The 20,361-nt window shown below is 35.6% G+C and overlaps 2 protein-coding genes, 1 long non-coding RNA gene and 1 pseudogene across 3 annotated transcripts; all 4 read right to left on the reverse strand.

Annotated features, from left to right (window-relative positions):
• Positions 1 to 7,688: 7,688 nt before the first annotated feature.
• On the reverse strand, positions 7,689 to 8,277 carry LOC147523222 (uncharacterized). The gene is made up of 3 exons (XR_015196129.1): positions 8,093 to 8,277; positions 7,832 to 7,997; positions 7,689 to 7,748 (listed from the first exon to the last, which is right to left on the reverse strand). It is a non-coding gene; the product is annotated as an uncharacterized LOC147523222 (long non-coding RNA).
• Positions 8,278 to 8,816: 539 nt separating this feature from the next.
• Positions 8,817 to 10,320, reverse strand: LOC147523223 (U-box domain-containing protein 34-like; annotated as a pseudogene).
• Positions 10,321 to 12,565: 2,245 nt separating this feature from the next.
• On the reverse strand, positions 12,566 to 12,991 carry LOC147523224 (uncharacterized). Its single transcript, XM_086569961.1, has one exon. It carries the CDS (start codon positions 12,989 to 12,991, stop codon positions 12,566 to 12,568), a length of 426 nt encoding a protein of 141 aa, XP_086426087.1.
• A 3-nt stretch (positions 12,992 to 12,994) lies between these two features.
• LOC147523225 (uncharacterized) lies at positions 12,995 to 15,417 on the reverse strand. The gene is made up of 4 exons (XM_086569971.1): positions 15,321 to 15,417; positions 15,118 to 15,214; positions 14,721 to 14,955; positions 12,995 to 14,461 (listed from the first exon to the last, which is right to left on the reverse strand). Exons 1-4 carry the CDS (start codon positions 15,415 to 15,417, stop codon positions 12,995 to 12,997), a joined length of 1,896 nt encoding a protein of 631 aa, XP_086426097.1.
• Positions 15,418 to 20,361: the final 4,944 nt, after the last annotated feature.

The following is a 20,361-nucleotide window of genomic DNA, read 5'->3' on the forward strand; positions in this document are numbered from 1 at the left end:
TAGCAGATATTATAGGTACGACCTACTTGATCATATGATTCTGAGTACCGAGGACCTCGTGTTTGTGCCAATAAGTAAGATCACTTTTGATGGAAAATCAGCTTGATCATACAATCGCAAGTGCATAACTAATACTTCTAGGGAAAAAAAAAAGCATAACAAAGGTATAGGTATCACAGGCATATCTAGCCACACGCGAGTGAATATGGATCCTGTAGAGATTTAGAGCTAATTTTGCCCGGAGTTGCTATTCTATATTGAATAATTATCAACTTGTATATTGTATATTGTAGAAAAAAGGTATTTTTTTCTCTTTCACATGTAGGGCGCGACCCGCGCTTACTTTTGCCTTGACAAGGGCGCGCCCTGCGCTCATGCCTTTGGTGACCTCCAGGAGCTTAAACGCCGACCAAGACTCATTTTGCTTGGCGAGGGCGACCGCTCCAATCGCTTTTCAACACGAAATTCACTGTTTCGGAAGTTTTTTGAAACAGTATAAATATAGATTTTTTATGTAGAAACCTAATTTTTTTTCCAAAACTAAGAAAGAGAGAGATTATAAGTGAACAATTTTTTGTGAGTTGAGTGTTCATTCTTTGTGAGTGAATTGAGAGACTTGTAATTTGTTACTCCGGACATCTAGTAAAGTTTGGAACTCGCAGTGTGGACATAGGCAAATTGCCGAACCACGATATATCTCGTCTTGTGGTTTGTTCTTCTTTTACATTAATTGTTTTACTTTAGACTAGTAAACGGGCACGTGCGTTGCACGTGCTAGGAAAGAAAATTGGGGTAGAAAAATCAAAGGAAAGAATTATGTATAATGTAAAATATAACATATTACATTTGTCTGAATGGAATATGTAAAATGGTTTATATTCAAAGAACTTCAATAAGAGAAAAAAAACGATTGAATATGCTAGTTTTAGTCTTTGTTTGATTCGATTTTTGTTGCAATGCTGCGAATAAATATATTTGAAGAGGTATTTAACCGCCTGTAATTTAGTTAGTATGTAATTAGTATTGTATATGGCACAAACTAATTTACCTAAAAAATAGGTATTATGTTGATGAAGTTTACCTTTGTGCTGCTAGTCGTGTAATTCTTTTGTGGAGCATTTATAATTGATGGAGGAACATTGTTGGATTTATATGAGTGTATTACCGGTAAGATATAAGAATATTACATCATGTTGTGCAATATAATTGATATTCTAAACTGAAGAATAAAATAGCTGACAAAAAATGCAAGAAGAGTAACCTTTTTCTTTTTATTGTCTTCAGAATGATCTAGCGATTCCATTTTTTTTTTTTTTTTTTTTGTTTATTATTTGGATCGGTTTAAATAAGTAGGAAGCTTGGAGGGTTGGTAGCTAAAAAAAGCCTTTTTTGGTTTGTTTTATTTAGGAACGTCCACATTTAAGTTGGATATAATATGTGGACTGAATTGAATGTGTAAATAATAGTTTTCGGTAAGATGGCTATGTTGCAAAATTACAAATTAAAAGATTTTAATATAATGTGGATCCATTTCATGTGTATGGAGATTGAATTATTCAAATGATGGAGGGTTGAATTTTTTCAATCGATTTGTATGGAGGTGTCAAAAGGAAGAAATTATGGATGTGCTAGCTGCATCGCTGAATTACATCTGTGTCATCCTTCTGTTAGTCGCACATTAATTTGATCAATTCTTACATTGTTTATTGGTCCCTATTCTAAAAATGTGATTAGCACCAAGTTACACATTCAAAATTTTGCAAGGTTTCGGGATTCCACTTGATTAACATAATGAAATGAAATGTTGGTTCTTTGGTCCCAATTTATGAACCTTTTTCTTTTGCACCAAGCTGCACATGCCATTCATCAATCTTTTGCTTCATGATGGATTGGGTTGGACCATTTTTATATATTGTTCGGGGCCTGAGCATGGTAAATAACTAATTATTGAAATATTTCCCAACAATGGCGGAATCATGGATAAATATTTTACGAAGGAGTTTATGAAATGCAGTAGTGAATAAGAAAAAGTACACTAAAAAGTAATGAATCGCTCTTGAAAGTGTACGTGATGTACAGTCTTGAAAACTACAACACTATGAAAGAAAAAATGATACGATGAAACAATTTAGTAGAGTTAAAATGGTCTATTTAAAGTTGGAATATGTTGTTGAAGAGACTGAAATTAGTCATTATCAAACCTTTTTTGTAGGATAATGTTATTTGTTGATGCCAAAGATGGCACATGAGAAATTGGGAAGGAAGAGAATAAGTGAGGCTTTGACAATGGATTGTTGTTTGTATGTATACTGACAGTTTCGCTTAAGAAACGGTTATAGTTTGAAGGAACCATACGAGCGGTAGTTGAAGCAGTTAGTACTTGAATTTTGAAGGAAGAGTTTTTTGACGATTGAGGGGATTGAACTTCAAGCAGTGAGGATCGAAGGGATAAGTTTGTTTTTTTTTTTTTTTTTTTTTCCATTCTTGGGCCTTCCCAGTCAGTTTGAAAGCTCTATGGTATGGGCATTTACAAAAAGCAATATTGGAAATCCGCTCTCAAGCAATAGCTCGTATGAAGGCGTGAATGCAGACTAAATGTAACACTCGTAGCTCCCTCCTACAACTCTATCTGTGTATTAGCAAGGTGTTGTAAAAAAAATTGACGTTTGTATGTAAAATAGTAGTAATTATAAATGACACAATACCGTTTAAAAACTGATGTACACCAAAATGAGTACATAATTATAGAGATCTTGCAATGTTGAATTACGCCAAAAACATACAGATTGAGTTCATGGGTATAACATGTGGAAAAAAACTTTTGGTTGCAGCAAGAACAAATGTTTTCGGCGTCAAACTCTTCGAGATTCACGGAGCTCGAGAGGGACAGCAGCGTGAAGAGTGATCATGGTTTTGTAGTTTCCCAGCTTCTTCTTATACGTCTAACTAGAGTTTCTTCTTAAAGAATCTCATCAATACGTCTCACTGGAGCATTAATCATTTCACTTGTTTGAGAGTATGAAGAACTATTTCTGAAGTACTCTTATACTCAGTTGACCCAGGAAGAAGCTCCTTGAAGTACACACTACTCTCTAAGCTCCAACGAAAAACTTCGTACAGACTCCCTTTCCCATGCGATCCTTCACTTTTTATCTGCTGTTACATAATGTCAAACACACATGCAATCTACCCACCACCATCTGAGCTATTTGGCATAGGTTACCATCTTACCTATGAGGCAACAAATTAACATTTAATAGCCGATAGACTTACTGGGGCCATCTTCAAACATTTTAACAACCAATACTTAAACAGTTGAAGTTGGTAAGTTTATTTTTTTTCGAGAAACTTCAAGATTTCAGCCATTGTATTTGCCAATGTCCGCTTTCCACCAAACCGGACACCATCACACCACAACAAAGACGTCACAAACACAACACTCTAGCACATGGCCTGCTAGCATACACATACACACAAAATACAAAACACGCCCACACTACCACCTCCACCAAACCAGAACACACCATACACTACCACATCCATAACACCACAGCACAGCACATATTCTTTCATCAAACTTTTATTTAAACTAAATATAACAATAAATGTAAGTTTAGCATTTTACTGAACATAATTAAAGGCTATTACCTGGTAAATTTTGTGGATTCTGTTAGATGCAGCAGTCGTGCCTGAAGTTTCCACGGTTTCAGTAAAATTGAATGCATAAATTTCCTGTGCTAACATAATATGCACATTTTTTCCTCTTGTGTTAGTAATAGTGGAAATCTGCTTTCAAGCAATGGCTCGTATGAAGGCATGAATGTAACACTTGTATTCCCTCCTACTACTCTATCTGTTTATTAGCGGTGTGTTGTAAAAATATTTTTGCTTATTAGCACAGGCCTTCTACAGGGTGTCACTCCAGACCTTGAGCTTCAGGAAAAGCTTGCCAGTAGAAACGAAAGGAGCCGACCTATATTCGAGAAGAAAAGAAGAAGGTCAATTAAGAATAGAAAACCCTAAGAGTTTAAAAGACAAAGCTTACCCTTAACAGGTACTTCCCTATAACCCTTCGGAGTGCTTGGGTAGTGAAGGAGTATTACTTTTTCTTTCCTTGATGACAATTTAAGGTCTTGGACAATTCCTGATTATTAAATCTGAATAAGTAAAGGAACATATTGAAGAAGTTGTGAATCAATATGATGTCGATTTCACAAGTATGTTATTGTTTCTAACATGACACAACAGTTATCGGCTATCTGTAGGACCAACATAGTAAGAGCATAGTAGAATCCATTTCTGTTTTTTGGATGTCCTACGTTGTTACATTCTAAAAATATCCAGTATGAAACACATGGGAATTCGACAAAACAAAACAGAAACATAAAGCATACCCCTTCAACATGAGGTGGCTCAATCGTTTGCTTGTAGATCCCATAACTACTAATGTAAAAATAATTGTTTGACGCCGGCACTCAGGCCTGCCTGTTACAACCAAACAACATTAGAGTATGAGAAGCCAGAACACAGCAGTTTATGCATGACAAATGCACTGTTTTATTTTTCCTTCTAATAATTGCTTTATCAAATGAAACTATGAAACTAATAATCGCAAAAAGATATAAAAGATAATTACAAAAATACTAATGGTGAATTTGGAGACAGGAAACAAACCTAACAATATCCAAATCTTTGCCTTTTTATTCAACACAAAATTGAACTCCACCCTGCCAACAACATCCGTTTCAAATATGCTCAGATAGAGTAGCATGAACTGCAAGTAACCTTTTCTAAGAACTCGATAGTGGTTGCAGTTTTTTTCAGGTGGAATGCCTCCTTAATAGCTTTTACAACCTTTTCTTGTAGTGGAAGCATTTGTTTCCCTGCTAGACTGTCAGAAATTGGAACATATGTCCCTCAAGTACCTTAGATCTTGATCCCTTAAATCTATAAACCTTTAAAACCAAAGTGATTATATATACGAATGTACTGTAAAATGGAAATTATATAGAGGGAATCAAAGAAATAGCACAATAAATGCAATAAAGTTATGCACATTATTATAGTTAGTTCTGATACGTATGATAGAGATGTATTTCATGTCTAAAAGCAATAAAGTTACAGAAGATAACACAATAAGTTTTCTTTTTAAGAACATAACTAATAATAAAAACAAATAAATATAAAATATCTCCATGGCATGATCTACTTTGACACATTTGATCTTCAGTCCTACAAACAAAGAAAAAATATATGTGATTGAAATGAGTAAGAAGAGTCATGTAGAATTGTGGTAAAGGTCAATTTGTTTGAAAATAAGTAATGTTTAAATACCTTGTTTTCTTTTATCCTACGAACTCTTTTAGATGGAGGTCTAATGACTGAAGTTCGGGATGTTTCATTCGAATCTCCAGTCGAAAATTCCTTTGAGAAATAAGCAGATAGAAGATAAGTGAATGTCTAACAATTTATTAAAAAGGGAAACATATAAAAGTAAAACACATACCATATAAGCTTTTCTTTTGAAAGTTTGATTAGATCTTTTTTTCTTATTTGAGGGCTGAGGAATGTCATTGGAACTTGCCAAAAGAATCTGCTGCTAGACAAAAGAGCATAATAAGAATAAAGCGATGAATAAAGGAATATGCAATTTTGTTTTTGTATAGATACTTAGTCATTTGCAGTAGGGTAAAAGTAAATGAATACCTTTTCTTTCATAAGAGTTGAGTTGTTCTGCTTCATGTTGTCAGGTAGTTGGGCTTGGAAGGAATCATTTAAAATATGTGATGACTCTGTCACCTGAGTGTATATTAAGAGGTAAACCAATAAATATAAGCCAATGATAAATAAGCATGTTATTGGTAGCTTAAAATTGAACAGGTCCAAAGGGCGAAAAAATGAAGTATGTATCTAATAGATAAAACACAATCATAAAGGAAAAGTTTGTATATCTATTTACCTGTTCAATTTCTTCTTGTATTTGGTGTGAATATATCAAGATTGTAATCCATCTGAAAAACCTTATTAGCTGTAAAGCCATCCCTTCCTTGACTCTGGATGTTGTATTGGTTGATTTTTATCTCAAACACTATCGAAGTTCCAATAATTTCATCCATTATGGCCTTAACAGTTTGGATACCATCTGCCTACTCCAATAAATGATAATTATTCAGTTATAATGTTGTATTTTGTAAAGATATATTGCATGGCATAAAGATCGGATGCGAAAATTTTGATAGCGTTGTAATGGTTTTACCGATTCGATAAGCCTAGCCAACTCAGAAGCTGGATGTTTTAGTAGCTTTTCTGCTTCATCGCCAAATATAGTTATTAGGGTACTTTCTGTGTCATCTTGAATGCGAACTTTCAGTTGATACCTAGCATACATTTTTATTAGATCAAAATCATAAAGTCGAGAGAAGTATTGAATGAATATCTTTAAAAAAAAAAAGAATATGAATACACACCTAGCATCCAGAGATGGAATAGCATTGTTGCAATTATTGCACCAATAGTGATCACCTTTGGCTATAACTTTTTTCCGGCAGCCGATTTTGGTGCAAGACTTATAGAACGGTGCATAATCATGAACAATATCATTAATAATTGCTTTTCATGTGAAGACTTGTCCCTGTATGGAATGTAAGTATTTTGAGAAAAATAAAATTAAATATGGTCGATAGGCAAATGTAGAGTAAACTTACAACAGAATCTGCGTTTAACATCTGAAGAATTTGCGAAAGCGTTTTCCTGTTTCTTAAAGATCTATCCTTCATATTACATTCAACTGATGACAAAGCTTGTAGCACTGAAATATTTCTTTCTTTGAAAGTGGAGCTGTAAAAATATAAAATATAGTCATACTTGATCAATGGCTAGTTAATAAAAGTGTATATTTTATTTTAAATAAGTTTTCATTTTATTTGATCACCTGTTTTGTAATTCTAACACTTCTGGAATTTCCAAGTTTACATAGAATTGGGTTGCGCTTGTTGAATTAAGGAAGTATTGATCTGAAAAAGAAAAAATTTAAGATTAAATAGGTTATGTAAAAGAAAAAGTGCTAGCTATATAGATTAAAAATCCAATATAATCACCATAATAGCTTCCAACAAGTAGCTTAACCAACAACCAACACCGCTTTTCGTTGCATACGTAATAACATTATCCATCAATTGTATTGCATTTTCCCAGAGATTTATTTTCAGTTCAGTTCCACTGCATAGATAATATATTATTGTGTTAATGTATAGAGTTGGTTATGCATTTTGTAAATTCTAAATAAGCATATGGAAAAGCAAACCTGCTATTCTTCAAGAAGATCTCTTTCAACATAAGTCCTTTTCTAAACATCAATTCTGAAACACCTTCAAGCGTACCATACACATCTGAAAAAAACAATTTGATGAAATAGTCATTTCTAACGATGTTTTTAGAATTGAAAGACTACTATTATATCACGGCAACTTACCTTGCAGATTCTGATTTTCTTTTGGAAGCAGCCTAATTTTGTTAAACTCAACGAAGTCAAAATTATATTTTGGAATTTCAGGGTGTGCTTCGGAAGATCCCCTAACAATAGTATCCCATCTAATAAGTATAAGATATTCGTGTTGAACGGGGCGGTATGAATTTGTTCTAGTTTGCACACTGAAGTTTTCAATAATGTGATATACATGTCCTTCGTGAAGAACATTTAAGAATGTGTTCGAATGGTTCTTAGGAACAATGGCTTGAATTTGATTTCCCTGAAAATAATTAAAAGCATTTAGGCAATGTCATAATGGGGAGAATTCAATGTAACGTAACATAAATGACTTATACGAATTACCTGTTCATCAATCAGGACAACATCAAATCTTTTCTTCTTCTCTTGGGAGTCTTTACTGCCTAAGGTCCATCTTCTCGAGACACGAACTTTAATTTTACACCGATGAGTTCTGTCAGTTAATTCAGACAATCAAACATATTCTGTTGTACCCATTTGTAACGTGTACCTAAAGTGCAATGAATTAGTTGAAAGGAAAAATAAAGCAACAACATGCCAAATTTAAAAGTTGTAACTTAAAAGTGAGGAGATTTAAAAGCCAACCTTTTTGGAGTGATTTGGGTACTTGTTGTTCTTGGTGATGACGTATAAGAGAATGGAACAGAAGTAGGAGAAGAGAGGGATTTGAAAATGTAGTTTTTTGAGTATTTATAGTAATTATCATACCTGTTACAGGGTAGTTAGGATTGTCAATGTATGAAGTAACTGAATCTGTATTCTAAACGGTGTGTAGGATGTATCTCTTTTCAAATAGATTCAACTGAAACCCAGATTCTTGGCTTTAAGGGAAGTGGTTGTGTAACTGTTTATAAATGAAAAACTTGGCAGTTAAGCCAATTTTTTTTTCAAGAAAAAAACGGAAGAAAAAAAATTAATGTGGGAAAATATTTCTAATACGTGTAGTAATTCCTAATAAAATTCTTGAATATGATTTAAAAACGTGTAATTCAAAATAAACAATGTTACATAGCGATAAAAAAAAATTCAAAAAGATTTATGATATTTTTTTTTGTTAGACAAACCTCTGTTGAGCTTTAAAAGCAATGTTAGCGACTACCGTTTTTTGTAAAACGGAACTTGAAAAAAAAATAACGTCAAGACATTCAAAAGGAGACTACAATAGAACAAAAAAAATTGGGACGGAAGCTTGCAGTTCTATGAAGAAAATGAGTGTCAGTTCTATATTACCACCATGTGTAAATGATTTTATTATAGTCATCTCTGTATGAATTCATGTGAAGGAACAAAGGCAAGTGTGTTATGTATGTCAGAACGAAGTTCCAGTATCATAGATCAACAATGACGACAACAATATAGTCTTGTCTAGAGAGTATATATCAGACTTGGTTCCTAGCATGCCCGTTTGTTGGTACTCTGGGTCTATGTAACAGAATGTCCCCGCTGCTGATGTCATGTGATATTGAGTAACCGTGTTGGCCACCGAGGGTGGGACCAAACGTGCCATCCCAACGTCACTGATCTTGGTCACATAGTTGTGATATAGGAGAATATTGCATGGTTTAAGGTCCCGATGCACTAGGGTCTCTGGTTTTGTTTGGTGAAGGAATAGAAGTCCAGTTGCAATGTCGGCTGCTATCTTGAATCAATCCACCATGGAACCGTAGGTGTCCCTCCCCTCCTAAAGAGCCTTTCTTCTAAGCTACCATTGTCCATGTACTCGTAGACTAAGCATCCGGACTCGGAAAGCCGAAAGCAAAAGAACCATGTTTGGATGTCTAATGCGACTTAACACTTCCACCTGCGTAGTCATGTTTGTTCATCATGAATACAAAATTTCGTGATAAAGACATAAATGCATAGTTATTTACTTATGCTACCACCACCGCTAGCACTATATATGTTACCTCTTGTTGGAATTGTTTCATCGCCAGGCCGCATCCGATCTTAAGACCTTAATGGCAACCGGTGTGTGATAAAGCTCACTCTATAAACCGCCCATATCCACCTTCACCAATCTTCGTGAGAATCTGAGAAGTTATCAGTAGCAATCTCGATCTCTTCTATGTCGTATGTTACTGTTCGCCAAAGCAGTCAAGACATTGGTTTTCGCTTCTGCCGCAGTCAGAGCCTTAATCTCGATATCCTTCCTCCTCTTTGTCTCCAGTTCGGCTATCCTTTTTGATGTTGCAGCAGCTTCATTGGCCGCCTGCGTCCTCACATTTTGCATCTTGGCAATTGCAAGTGCTGCCTCTTCAACAAGCTTTGCATCCTCAAACTTGCGAGCTTCATTAATTTTCCACTGGTGAAACTCTAAAGCCTGATATCAAACATCACAGATACCAATTTTCTTAGTAACTTGGTTTTGAAGGAAATCAAGAAAGGTTCAGGCAAACTTGGCGAGTCAATGAAGTTGCTTTCATGATCTTTCACGTTCTGACCATATAGTCCGGCAACTGGCATGGACACCAGAAATGCATGAGCAGCGTGGCCAGTGTTTGTCATGAGCTCGCGACAAAAAAAATCATATGACCATGAATTATTCTGTCTATAAAGCAGATGAGGAGCAACTTGTAAGTCTGTAAAGAAGGTTGCAGTCTCAAAAACAGGATACTCAGTAGCACTTCATAAGCATCAGGGAACCGGTGTGGCAGAAGGAATGCAATAAGAAGATAATTGCATGTTGGAACATTAGGGCACAGACCTGCGGCAACCCTATACTGAAACCATCTACGAGCTTTACCAGCCTTTCCCCATGAAACTAACGGGAGAGCGTAGACAGGTTCATCTGGAACCAAATTATTTAGTTTCATATCTTTAAAAACAGCCTCTGCTTCAGTGAGATGACCACAATGGGCAAGGACTTAATCACACAAATGTATTTGTTTATGGATATGTCTATGTCCTAAGGGCACTGGTATCATTGCCCTGTCATCGAAACAAATGCTCCCTGGATAAAGGCCAGTGTCAAGTAATCTGATAATAACTTTTTTACAATATGAAGCCGCAGGCCATAAACCAAAACTGTGTAAATAGGTCTCCATATGACCAATGGTATGCGGCACGATCACCTGGTAGTTTATGCATATCGGATAGCTGAAATTGTGTTAGCCTCGAACTAAATACATCCATAATATGGTTGTAGGAGTAGAGTAATGTTTCTTACTTGAGCGATGCCAATGTGTATCGATGCAATGATTCACGTGTTAAGAAGGGTGCCGGTTTTCCATCGGCTTCTTTTGCATCATCATTTAAAGTTGAATAACAATGACGGTAACAGCTAGAATTGAATTTAGTTCAGTCTGAAAACATTGTTCATATCTCAGCTTTTGCACCACCATTGACTCTATTGGCCTCTTTGTCGTCACAATCGATTGTTAATGGAACAAAAGGCAGATGCGATGACTTGTATATCTTGAACAAACTGCACGAAGTTTAAAAGTAATATGTAAGCACGTGGAGAATATAAGGAAAATTGGTCATATGATGGATAAATAGAACTATATACACTTGAATAAAAAAAAAAGGCCAGTCCACAGATCGTACGGAGACGCATAAATCAAATTTTTAAAACAAAATATTCTTGTGCAGAGTTAAATTCTTCAATCCTAATCTTATAGACCCATTAACGGGTGCACATCTTGTATATCACATTTACAAACCTGTACTTGCAGAACAACTTCAGTGACGTGTCTATTGTTTCAGCCCCACACGAAAAAAACTTAAATCAACTTTAGTGACAGATAAATTGCTGACCACCACATGTAGAAGCTGAAATTGGAAAAGGACGAAACGATAGGAAGTAAGAGCTTGATAGTCAGCACTTCATAAGAAAAGTTCAATAGTCAGCACTTCCTAATAAAAGTTAGAATGGTTGACATGGTATATTTAAATTCCGAAATGAAGCTATCACTACTAAGGATAACTAATAGCATACAACATAAAAATAAATTTATTTCCCCTCCTCCTTTATCTGGGCTTGGGACCAGCAATGCAAAACGCAAAATGCATTGGCGGAGTTAAATTTTTTTTTGGTCAGTCTGGATACCCTCCCTTTAATAGTTGTTATTCTAATTGTTTGAGCGTTTGCTTTGTTTACAAATCGAAATTCATCGAAAAAACTAAAGGCACCTGTGTTCTGTACCAACAAAAGGAAACAATCACATAGTAAATATTACACGTTCTAAGGCACGTTCAATTTGCACTCTCACTACTCTTTACTAAAAATCCTAGTGACTACTTGAGCATTATTGGGTGGTTAAAGACATATATAGGTTTTAGGGGGTGTAATAGAAAAATCAGATAGGAAGACAATATTGTGAATTCAATGGATTGCCCAAAAAATTTCCTCATATGATATCTCTAATTCATGAATGTTTATATCTCCGTGGAGAGTTTTTTAAAAAGTAAAGCGTGGGGGAGTGGTGGGGATGACGTATACCTAAATGCAAATATTAACTGTGGGTGGGTATCCCGAACTAACCATATTGTTTATTTTAACTGCAGTAGAAAAGTATTCATCACATTTTATTGTACATATGAAAACCAGGGAGTGAAAAACAAAGGAATAACGATTCATTGCATGATAGCATAACGACACGAAAAGAAGGTTAGTGTAAAGCATCCATAGCATCATCATCATCTGAAAGTAACACATCCCGATATACAATATTTCTAGTGTAAGTTCCACAACGTTTAGTTAAGGTTCCATTTTTGACTAAAATCTTTATGTTATTTCTTGAGACGCACCTCGACAATGCAACGTATAGTTGGCCATGAGTGAAAACATGATCAGGAAGGTATATACCAACATCACGAATAGTTTGTCCTTGTGATTTATTAATAGTCAATGCGAAACTAAGCTTAATTGGAAATTGTTTCCTTATAAAAGTAAACGGCATGTGTTCACTTTTATTTGGCTCGAGAGGTATTCGTGGTATAAACTCTTTTTTACTTCTGAACTGCCCAGTGGCAATCTCAGCATATATAGTATTATCATAGAAATGAACACAAATTAATCTAGTACCATTACAGAACCCTATAGTCGGATTAATATTTCTAAGAAGCATGATTGGGCATCCCTTTTTTAGAGTTAATTGATGTGGGGGGCAGGCCACCTGGTGCAATAGAATTCAAAAATTCTTGTTGATATAAGTTCCGAAGATTAGGTGGAACAATATCAAATGAGTAGTAGGTTTTTTCTTGTCCTGGGAACATGTCTATAATCTGATTATTGAGTTTATCGACAACATCATTCCTCGGTGTTAAAATAGCCCTATCAATAATGTAATTACTATTACATCCATTAAGACTTAGTGAAGGATAAACAAAATCTATTAGATCATTTATTGAGGAATCACCTGTCCAGGGCAATACAATATCATCAGGTAATCTAATCATTCTATCATCATCAATATAAGGCTCGTCACCATTTCCTACACGTAATAGAAAATCATCAAACCATGGATCAGTTCGTGCACGCATATTTTATGTTAGAGAAATTATTTTTACCTTGTTCCAGAACCATGACCTAACAACAGATGCGTCAATCTCTTGAGCCCTTGTAGAACGCGGAACAACAGGAAGTGTTTGACGGAAATCACCTCCAAGAACAAAAAAATTTCCACCAAAAGGGAGGTCGGAGTCGGTGATATCTTTTAAGGTTCTATCAAGAGCTTCAAAAGCGTGTTTATGAGCCATTGTTGCCTCATCCCATATAAGTATATCTGCACAACACAAAAGCTTGGCAAGTGCAGATCGCTTACCAATGTTACACGTCGAGAGGTAATCTATATTTATTGGAATGGCGAACCTCGAATGTGCAGTTCTACCCCCATGTAATGCAATGGCTGCTATCCCTGATGTGGCTGTCGCTATCGCAATATGATTATCATTCCTTAAAGATGCAAGAAGTGCTCTATATAAGAATGTCTTCCCCGTACCTCCTGGTCCATCAATGAAAAAGATAGAATGTTTTTTTTCTTTAACAAATGAAAGTATTTCATCAAAAGCCTGTTTTTGTTCAACATTCAAGTTTTGAATCGCCATAACGTCCCCTTCTGGAATTTGCAAAGATCTCTCTTCAACAATAAGCCTTGTTAAATCAATATCCTCGTCAATGCCCCCAATAATTTCGGGTAAATCATAATCAGTGATTTTCTTTTGTTTCTCAGCTAAAATATCATCAAGTTCCTTCAGAAGACAATTAATAAATAGTTGGGTATTTCTATTTCTATCATTTGTCGAAGCATAGTCCTTGATCATAAATGGGTAGAATTCATTCCAAAGTTGTCTTACTCCACTTGGTTGACAATAAATTAAAATGGTAGCAAACAATCGTCTTAAAGACTGAGGCATATGTGTAGTTGCAGCCTTGCTTAAACAACTTTTGATGCTGTCATCATCTTCAAGTAAACCCCTTTTTCTAGCTGATTCCTTAAAAGTGCCTACATGCTCACCATTGACTGTTAGCAAATCGTTAAAAGAAGTAGGACCTCTTACATGTAACAATAACAGGCGTAAGTAATAGCGTTCTCCTTCCATAGGAGAAACTGTTGCAATTCTTCTGATCGTTCTGCGATTGCGACTTCTACGGAACCATTCCCTACGAGTTGAATCCCAATAAAAGTATTCTGGAAACTCCAAATACAGATACTGGCGTGCTTCCTCATTAATAAGATTTGTTTTGAAAAATTCTGTGAGCATGGTTTTCAGCCGGTGTTCATCATCTAATATATCCTCTATAAGTTCACCACTATAGTAAGTAACTTGTTGTCTATTAGGTAGATGTATTTGCAAGGCTATAACAGAAGGAAACATGCCATTTAAAGGGAACTTATATAATCGCCAAAAAGCTTCAGGTGGGCAAATCCATCTTGCATTTACAAATTGTGTTATCTCATCATCACTACCAGATGGTTTACTACTAACTCCATGACGACACCCGATCAGGTCCTTTATAAACATATTTATACAAATATTTTACAGAAATTATGCTGGAACAAATCTCCACATTGATATGGCAATTATATTTTAAGAGAAGATAAGGATTGTATGGAACAACATTACGATTGTCTAATGTGTATTTTCCAACACTTATATGCCTTCCATTATCACGTCTCATATATGTAGCATATGAATCAGTACCATGTGAAGTCGAGTATGAAAATGACTTAGGAAATGCACTTTTACATCTACCATTTTTTATACAAACTGCATTCCTATTAACAGTTCCACATGCGTTATGCATCATATGTTTTGTAACAGCAGCATACAAATCAGGATCCGTATCAGGATCTGGAATTTCAGCAGAAACAATCTTATCTATATCTTCAGGATTATTTATTTTATCATCTTCATGGAGAATGATGAGAAAATGAGCATGTGGAAGGCCTCTTTTCTGAAATTCTATAACATGAACTTGTGCAATCACTCTACCTAATATATGTCTGTTAAATAAATCATGTTTAAGTTCCCCTAAAATAGAATGGAATGTTCTGGTGGCCACATCTGGTCTATCTTGTGTACGCAGGTCAAGGTCTAATTCTCGTGTTATTGCATGCCAAGATGAGTTACATGTGACAGTTATAAATAAATTTGGTTTTCCATACCTCCTTACCAACGCCATTGCATCCTGATAGCGGTGATGCATATCCCGAGGGCTACCCGTATGAGACGGTGGAAGTATGATCCTTCTACCAATGTTGCCTAGTTATCATAAGTGTAAATAATTTAGTTTTCAAAAGATAAAAAGTAAAAAAAGAGAATGCCAATTAGTTAATAATATGAATATCGAAAGACAAATATAATGCACCTGCAGATGTCTCCCCTGCATTTAATGCATCTTGAATGCCTTGGTAAAGTTCAGCTCTAATATTCTGTTGATTATCCCGATAATACCTCATTTTCATTGTTTCAATTTTGACACATATATCAACGACAAATTGTTGCAAAAGGCGACACCCCAAAAGGAACAATGAGACCTCCATGGGACGAATCTGAAAGATGTAGAAACATGAGCCATTAGATCATTAGATATATGGTTTTGTCAAAGACGTTGTTAACTCTGTGAAACAACTATGAGTTTAAATTCTATAATTTGTTGTAATTGTCTGATATGTCCTAAACTCTGATGACAGCAAGTTATCATGCATTAATCCCATTTGATTTAAAACAATAATGTTTTGTCTCTAGTATTCTCGGAGGCTATGTCAGTGCCTACCTCTGAAAAAAAAATAAGTAGTTCTTCGTAAAATGTCATGTGTAGTTTAACAGTCTGTTTATAGGGCGTGTTTAATATAAGCTTGTGACTTAGGGCTACGAGCGCATGAAAGCCATAAGAGAAATGGGAATTCATATATAAACTACTAAAAGAATTGAGGGCATAAATAAATAAATGGATAAACATATGAAAGACGAAATTACTCCAAAATGGAATATATGACATTTTAAGAAAGAATTACAACAAACATTGGCGAGCAAATATTTTTTTAAATCAGATTGTTGAATGACATTTCAATAAATATTATTAAATGCATCGTCGTATTAAGACACTGGAAACATTTGATACGAAGACTTGAATTAGCATAATACTTGGTAGCACTCATAAAATTAGAGATGCTCACTGAGAGACGATAATGCTCGCACAGCAGTCCCATATGCCTAAAATAATTCAAGCCTGAACAGTAGTGTAAAAAAGAATGCTTGGGACGACATCTGAAATGTATTTTGCAGGGCTAAGCTGAGAATAAAAGTGAACCACAGAATCTGGCAATTTCTGCAACTATCAATAACTGCCAGGATTTCATAACAGCAACATAACTTGTATACTGCAATTTCCATATGTTTCATAAATGTTTATTTATCACTTTATTATTGTGCATGTTGAACTTGATTAATAGGGATGCATGGACTTCCAAGCATCTTACAGAGCACATGCTTAGTCGACATCTCACTCAACTTCATTCAGAGGGTGACTTCCCTTAAACATCGTTTAGTAAGTATTTCATAGCTAACCTCAAACCACAACAGGTAAACTTCCAATGCAATTGATTAGCTAGCAAAGGCATGAAAATTTGAAATTTCTCCGGGTTCGGGACATACAAAGTAAAGAAGCTAATGAAAGCTCAAGAAAAGATGCACTGATCAATTAATAAAAGAGTGCAAGATGATCTCATAATCGTTTGATGATATAGCCTATAATAGTTCACATCTATCTCATTGAAGTGTTCAGGAAAGAATATTGCTAAATACAAAAGGAAGAAGCAGAGATTTTAAAAAACAGGAAAAAGAAAAAGAGATTTCAATGAAGCTATATATGAGCTTGTCTGAGATAAATTCTCACCTCCAAAGCTTTTTCTTCATCATAAGTAAATTTTGGTAGCTTCCTCATTTAACAATTGACAAAATAGTAGCGGTAGTAGTTACAAAATGCAACAATTTGTAATAAAAGGAAAAACTTTTATAATCAATATAAAGACTGTTGAATGAATTTTGTGCATACCTGCAAAATATAAGCATAGTAGGTGCGGCAACTTATTCTTCTTGTACCACTGCGATGTACGCCCAAGTCCCAACCATATTCACCAAAAGGAAGCATAAGAGGATATTGTAAGGGGTCATAATATCCAGCCAGGTGTCGTCGAATTGGCGAAGTTCACCCGATTGTGTTTGTACAATAATATCTCTCGCTTCCATTCTCTCGGATCAAGATCTCCTATCAATACTGCGGCAACTTGTGATGATGATGGGTAGTAGCATGCTCCCAACGGTCCGTTCTTAATTCTTTGATAATGAGCCGACAATTCGTAAATCATTTCTCTGTCCAAGTTGTCTAAAAATGCCGACAAAGGGATTATTGCAATTATCTAGGATATTTTTCAACGTAGATATAACACCCGGCTCGTAATTTAAGGTTTTCGAATTCGATTCTCAATCTCATGGTCGATGTCATAGATGTACATCTATAAATATCTAGGTTTCCTATTAGGTCCCGCAACAAACTTCCAAATCCTATGATAAATAGAAGCTCTTGCACGAAATGAGAAGACGCCATCTTTACCATTTGCAAGATCTTTATCAAAATCAACACCCATTGAAGTAAACACAAATATATGATTGTAGGAGCGGATGTTTTCTCTGAAATGTTTACCAAGGTCACCGCCATCACGAAATAGTTGAACTAATTCGGCTGGCGCCGATGGCCTAGGAAGCTTTATTCTACCTTTTCCACAACATATCTCAGATGTCTCGTAAATGAATTGTTTGGCTCCACAGTATTGACAAAGTGTAGGTTCGGGCAACATGTAAGGATCAAAGCTTTGATCAAAAACAAAACCTCTCGCACATCTATAAAACCCATGACTTATCCTAGACGGTCTCGAAGATGGTAGAGTTATTGACATTACATGCGAGCTGGGTCTCCCTGGAAAGTGTTGATTGAGTAAAAAGATAAGCACAAAAGGGAAAAAAAAGTGCGTCTGAGAGATGTAGAAGAACTAAAAGCATCAAACAGGAACAACAATAAATGTCACCTAAATCCGTGTTTATGTTTCTGAAAATTTGCAATGAGGCTGTTAGTCGCAGGCGTTAGGTCGCAGGAACAGGCTGTTGATGGGAATCTGAAAGAAATCGTTAAAAAAAAGAATAAGTTAGACAGAGTGAAAGAAAAAAGTTTTAACATGGAATAAGGAATAAGGAAATGGCTAACCTTCATTAACGGTAGAAGATAAGTGTTGTTGATTAATACGCCTCTGGTAGCAATTTCTATGATCAATAGAACGCCTCTGTCTTTGTTGTTCATTTTCAGGAATTCTTCTTCGATGTCTGGTTCGGCGCCGACGATGGGAAACACTTCGGATCTGAAAAAAATGGAAAATGAAAATGTCAAAGGAAATGCTCGTAGAGAGTAGTAATTGAAAGAAAGAAATAACAAAATACCTCTAGCATCGGAATTTTGTATAAGAGAGATTTAAAAAAAAAAAAAAAAAAAAAAAAAACAAAAGCGTCGGGGAGAGAGTTTGGAAAGATGAAGAGAGGAGAGTTGGGTCGCGATGAGAAAAACTTGAAAATAACGAACGAAGATGAGAGTTTGCAGTTATTTGTTATCTGTAAAAAGAAAAGAGAATGTACTCGTCGGTTTTTTCGCGGGTGTAATTTAAGGGGTTTAAAGGCTAAGCATGTTGACCAATTTACCCTTTCAATGAAGAGCAAAAAATAAGTGGCTGTCTAACTTTCCGGTACCCTTCCAATTAAAAACTTTGTGTTAAAACCAGGAACACGGGAACTAATTGGGAAATCTGGTATCCGCTTTATATATAAGATACTTGTTTTATTTGATATTGAGAAGTGTTGGGAATACTTTGGAGGGTGTTGAAGTCTCGTCTAGTGAGAAAGATTGATTCTTGTGTAGAATTGATCTATTTGTTGTGGGTAACATTGTTTTTTATTGTTCTATTCACAACAATTGGTATCAGAGCGTAGGTTTACGACCTAGTATTTTAAGTTTAGTGCTCAAAATTTGTGTAGACAAGATATTCAATTAAATTCTGAAGTGAAATTGTTTTTTGGGTTATTGTGTGTAACTTGAAAGATGGCTCCCAAGATGTCAAACGCAAGGTTTGAAGTAGAGAAGTTTAATGGGAAGAATAACTTTGGGATTTTGCAAGTCCAAGTAAAAGGCATCATCATCCAACAAGGTTTTCACAAGGCTTTAAAGGGTATTAAATCTAAGGCGGCGAGTATGAGTAATGATGATTAGGAAAAGTTCGATCTTCAGGCTTGTTCATCAATCCGGTTATGTCTTGCTAATAAGGTCATGTATAGTGTGATGGGAGAAAATACTGCTGCCGATATTTGGCTCAAACTAGAGTCTATGTATATGACCAAGAGCATGACAAACAAGATGTATTTTAAGAAACGTCTTTATCGGTACATGATGGTGGATGGTTCAACGATGCAAGAGCACGTTAGTGAGTTCTGTCGACGCCTAGCGGATTATTTGAATGTGGGCATGAAGATGGATGATGAGGATTAAACAGCATATTTAATATTCTCCTTGCCAGAAAGCTATGAGCATCTAATGACTACATTTAAAAACAGAGAAGACGTTGATCTTGACGAAGTTCAGAGTGCTCTTATTTCTTATGAGTTAATAAAGAAGACACCTGTAGAGAATAGCATTGATGCAGGTTAGGGGCAAGTGGCAAGAGGAAGGTCGTATGAAAAGGCTTCTACAAGCAATGAGAAGTCTAGGTCCAAGTCAAAGAAGCCTTTAACACATGTGAAGTGCTATAATTGCGATGAAAAGAGACATTACGCAAGTAATTGTCCTCACCCAAAGAAAGAGAACAAGAGAGATGGTAAGAAGAAAGGTAAGGCAAAAATTGAGACAAGTTATGCTTCAGGCTCTGAAAGGGACGAGTTGAGTCTCTGTGTGTCCACACAAGACTATATGGCCGAAAGGTGGATTATTGATTCCGGATGTTCATACCATATGTGCCCGAATAGAAAGTGGTTTACTTCTTATGAGAGCATTGATGGTGGTTCTGTTTTGATGGGTAATGACGTTGCTTGTAAGACGATAGGAATTGGAACTATACGGATCAAGATGCATGATGGTGTAGTGAGGACTTTAACCGATGTGACACTACATGAAAACAACATTATTTTTACCCCCAGGCCAGGCAAGAATGGACAATTAGTATCTGTCAATAAATTATTTGACGGGTTTTGTGGGAATTCACAGTAGGTAACCATCAAGAAATTGGGAAAAACAATTGGACGGTCCAAATAAGTCAAATTATTTTCCCCGAATTTCCAACCATCGAGCGCGAACCCTTCCCCCCCAATTTTTT

Source organism: Coptis chinensis, chromosome 1, assembly GCF_015680905.1.
Source record: "Coptis chinensis isolate HL-2020 chromosome 1, ASM1568090v1, whole genome shotgun sequence".
NCBI classification, from domain to species: domain Eukaryota; kingdom Viridiplantae; phylum Streptophyta; class Magnoliopsida; order Ranunculales; family Ranunculaceae; genus Coptis; species Coptis chinensis.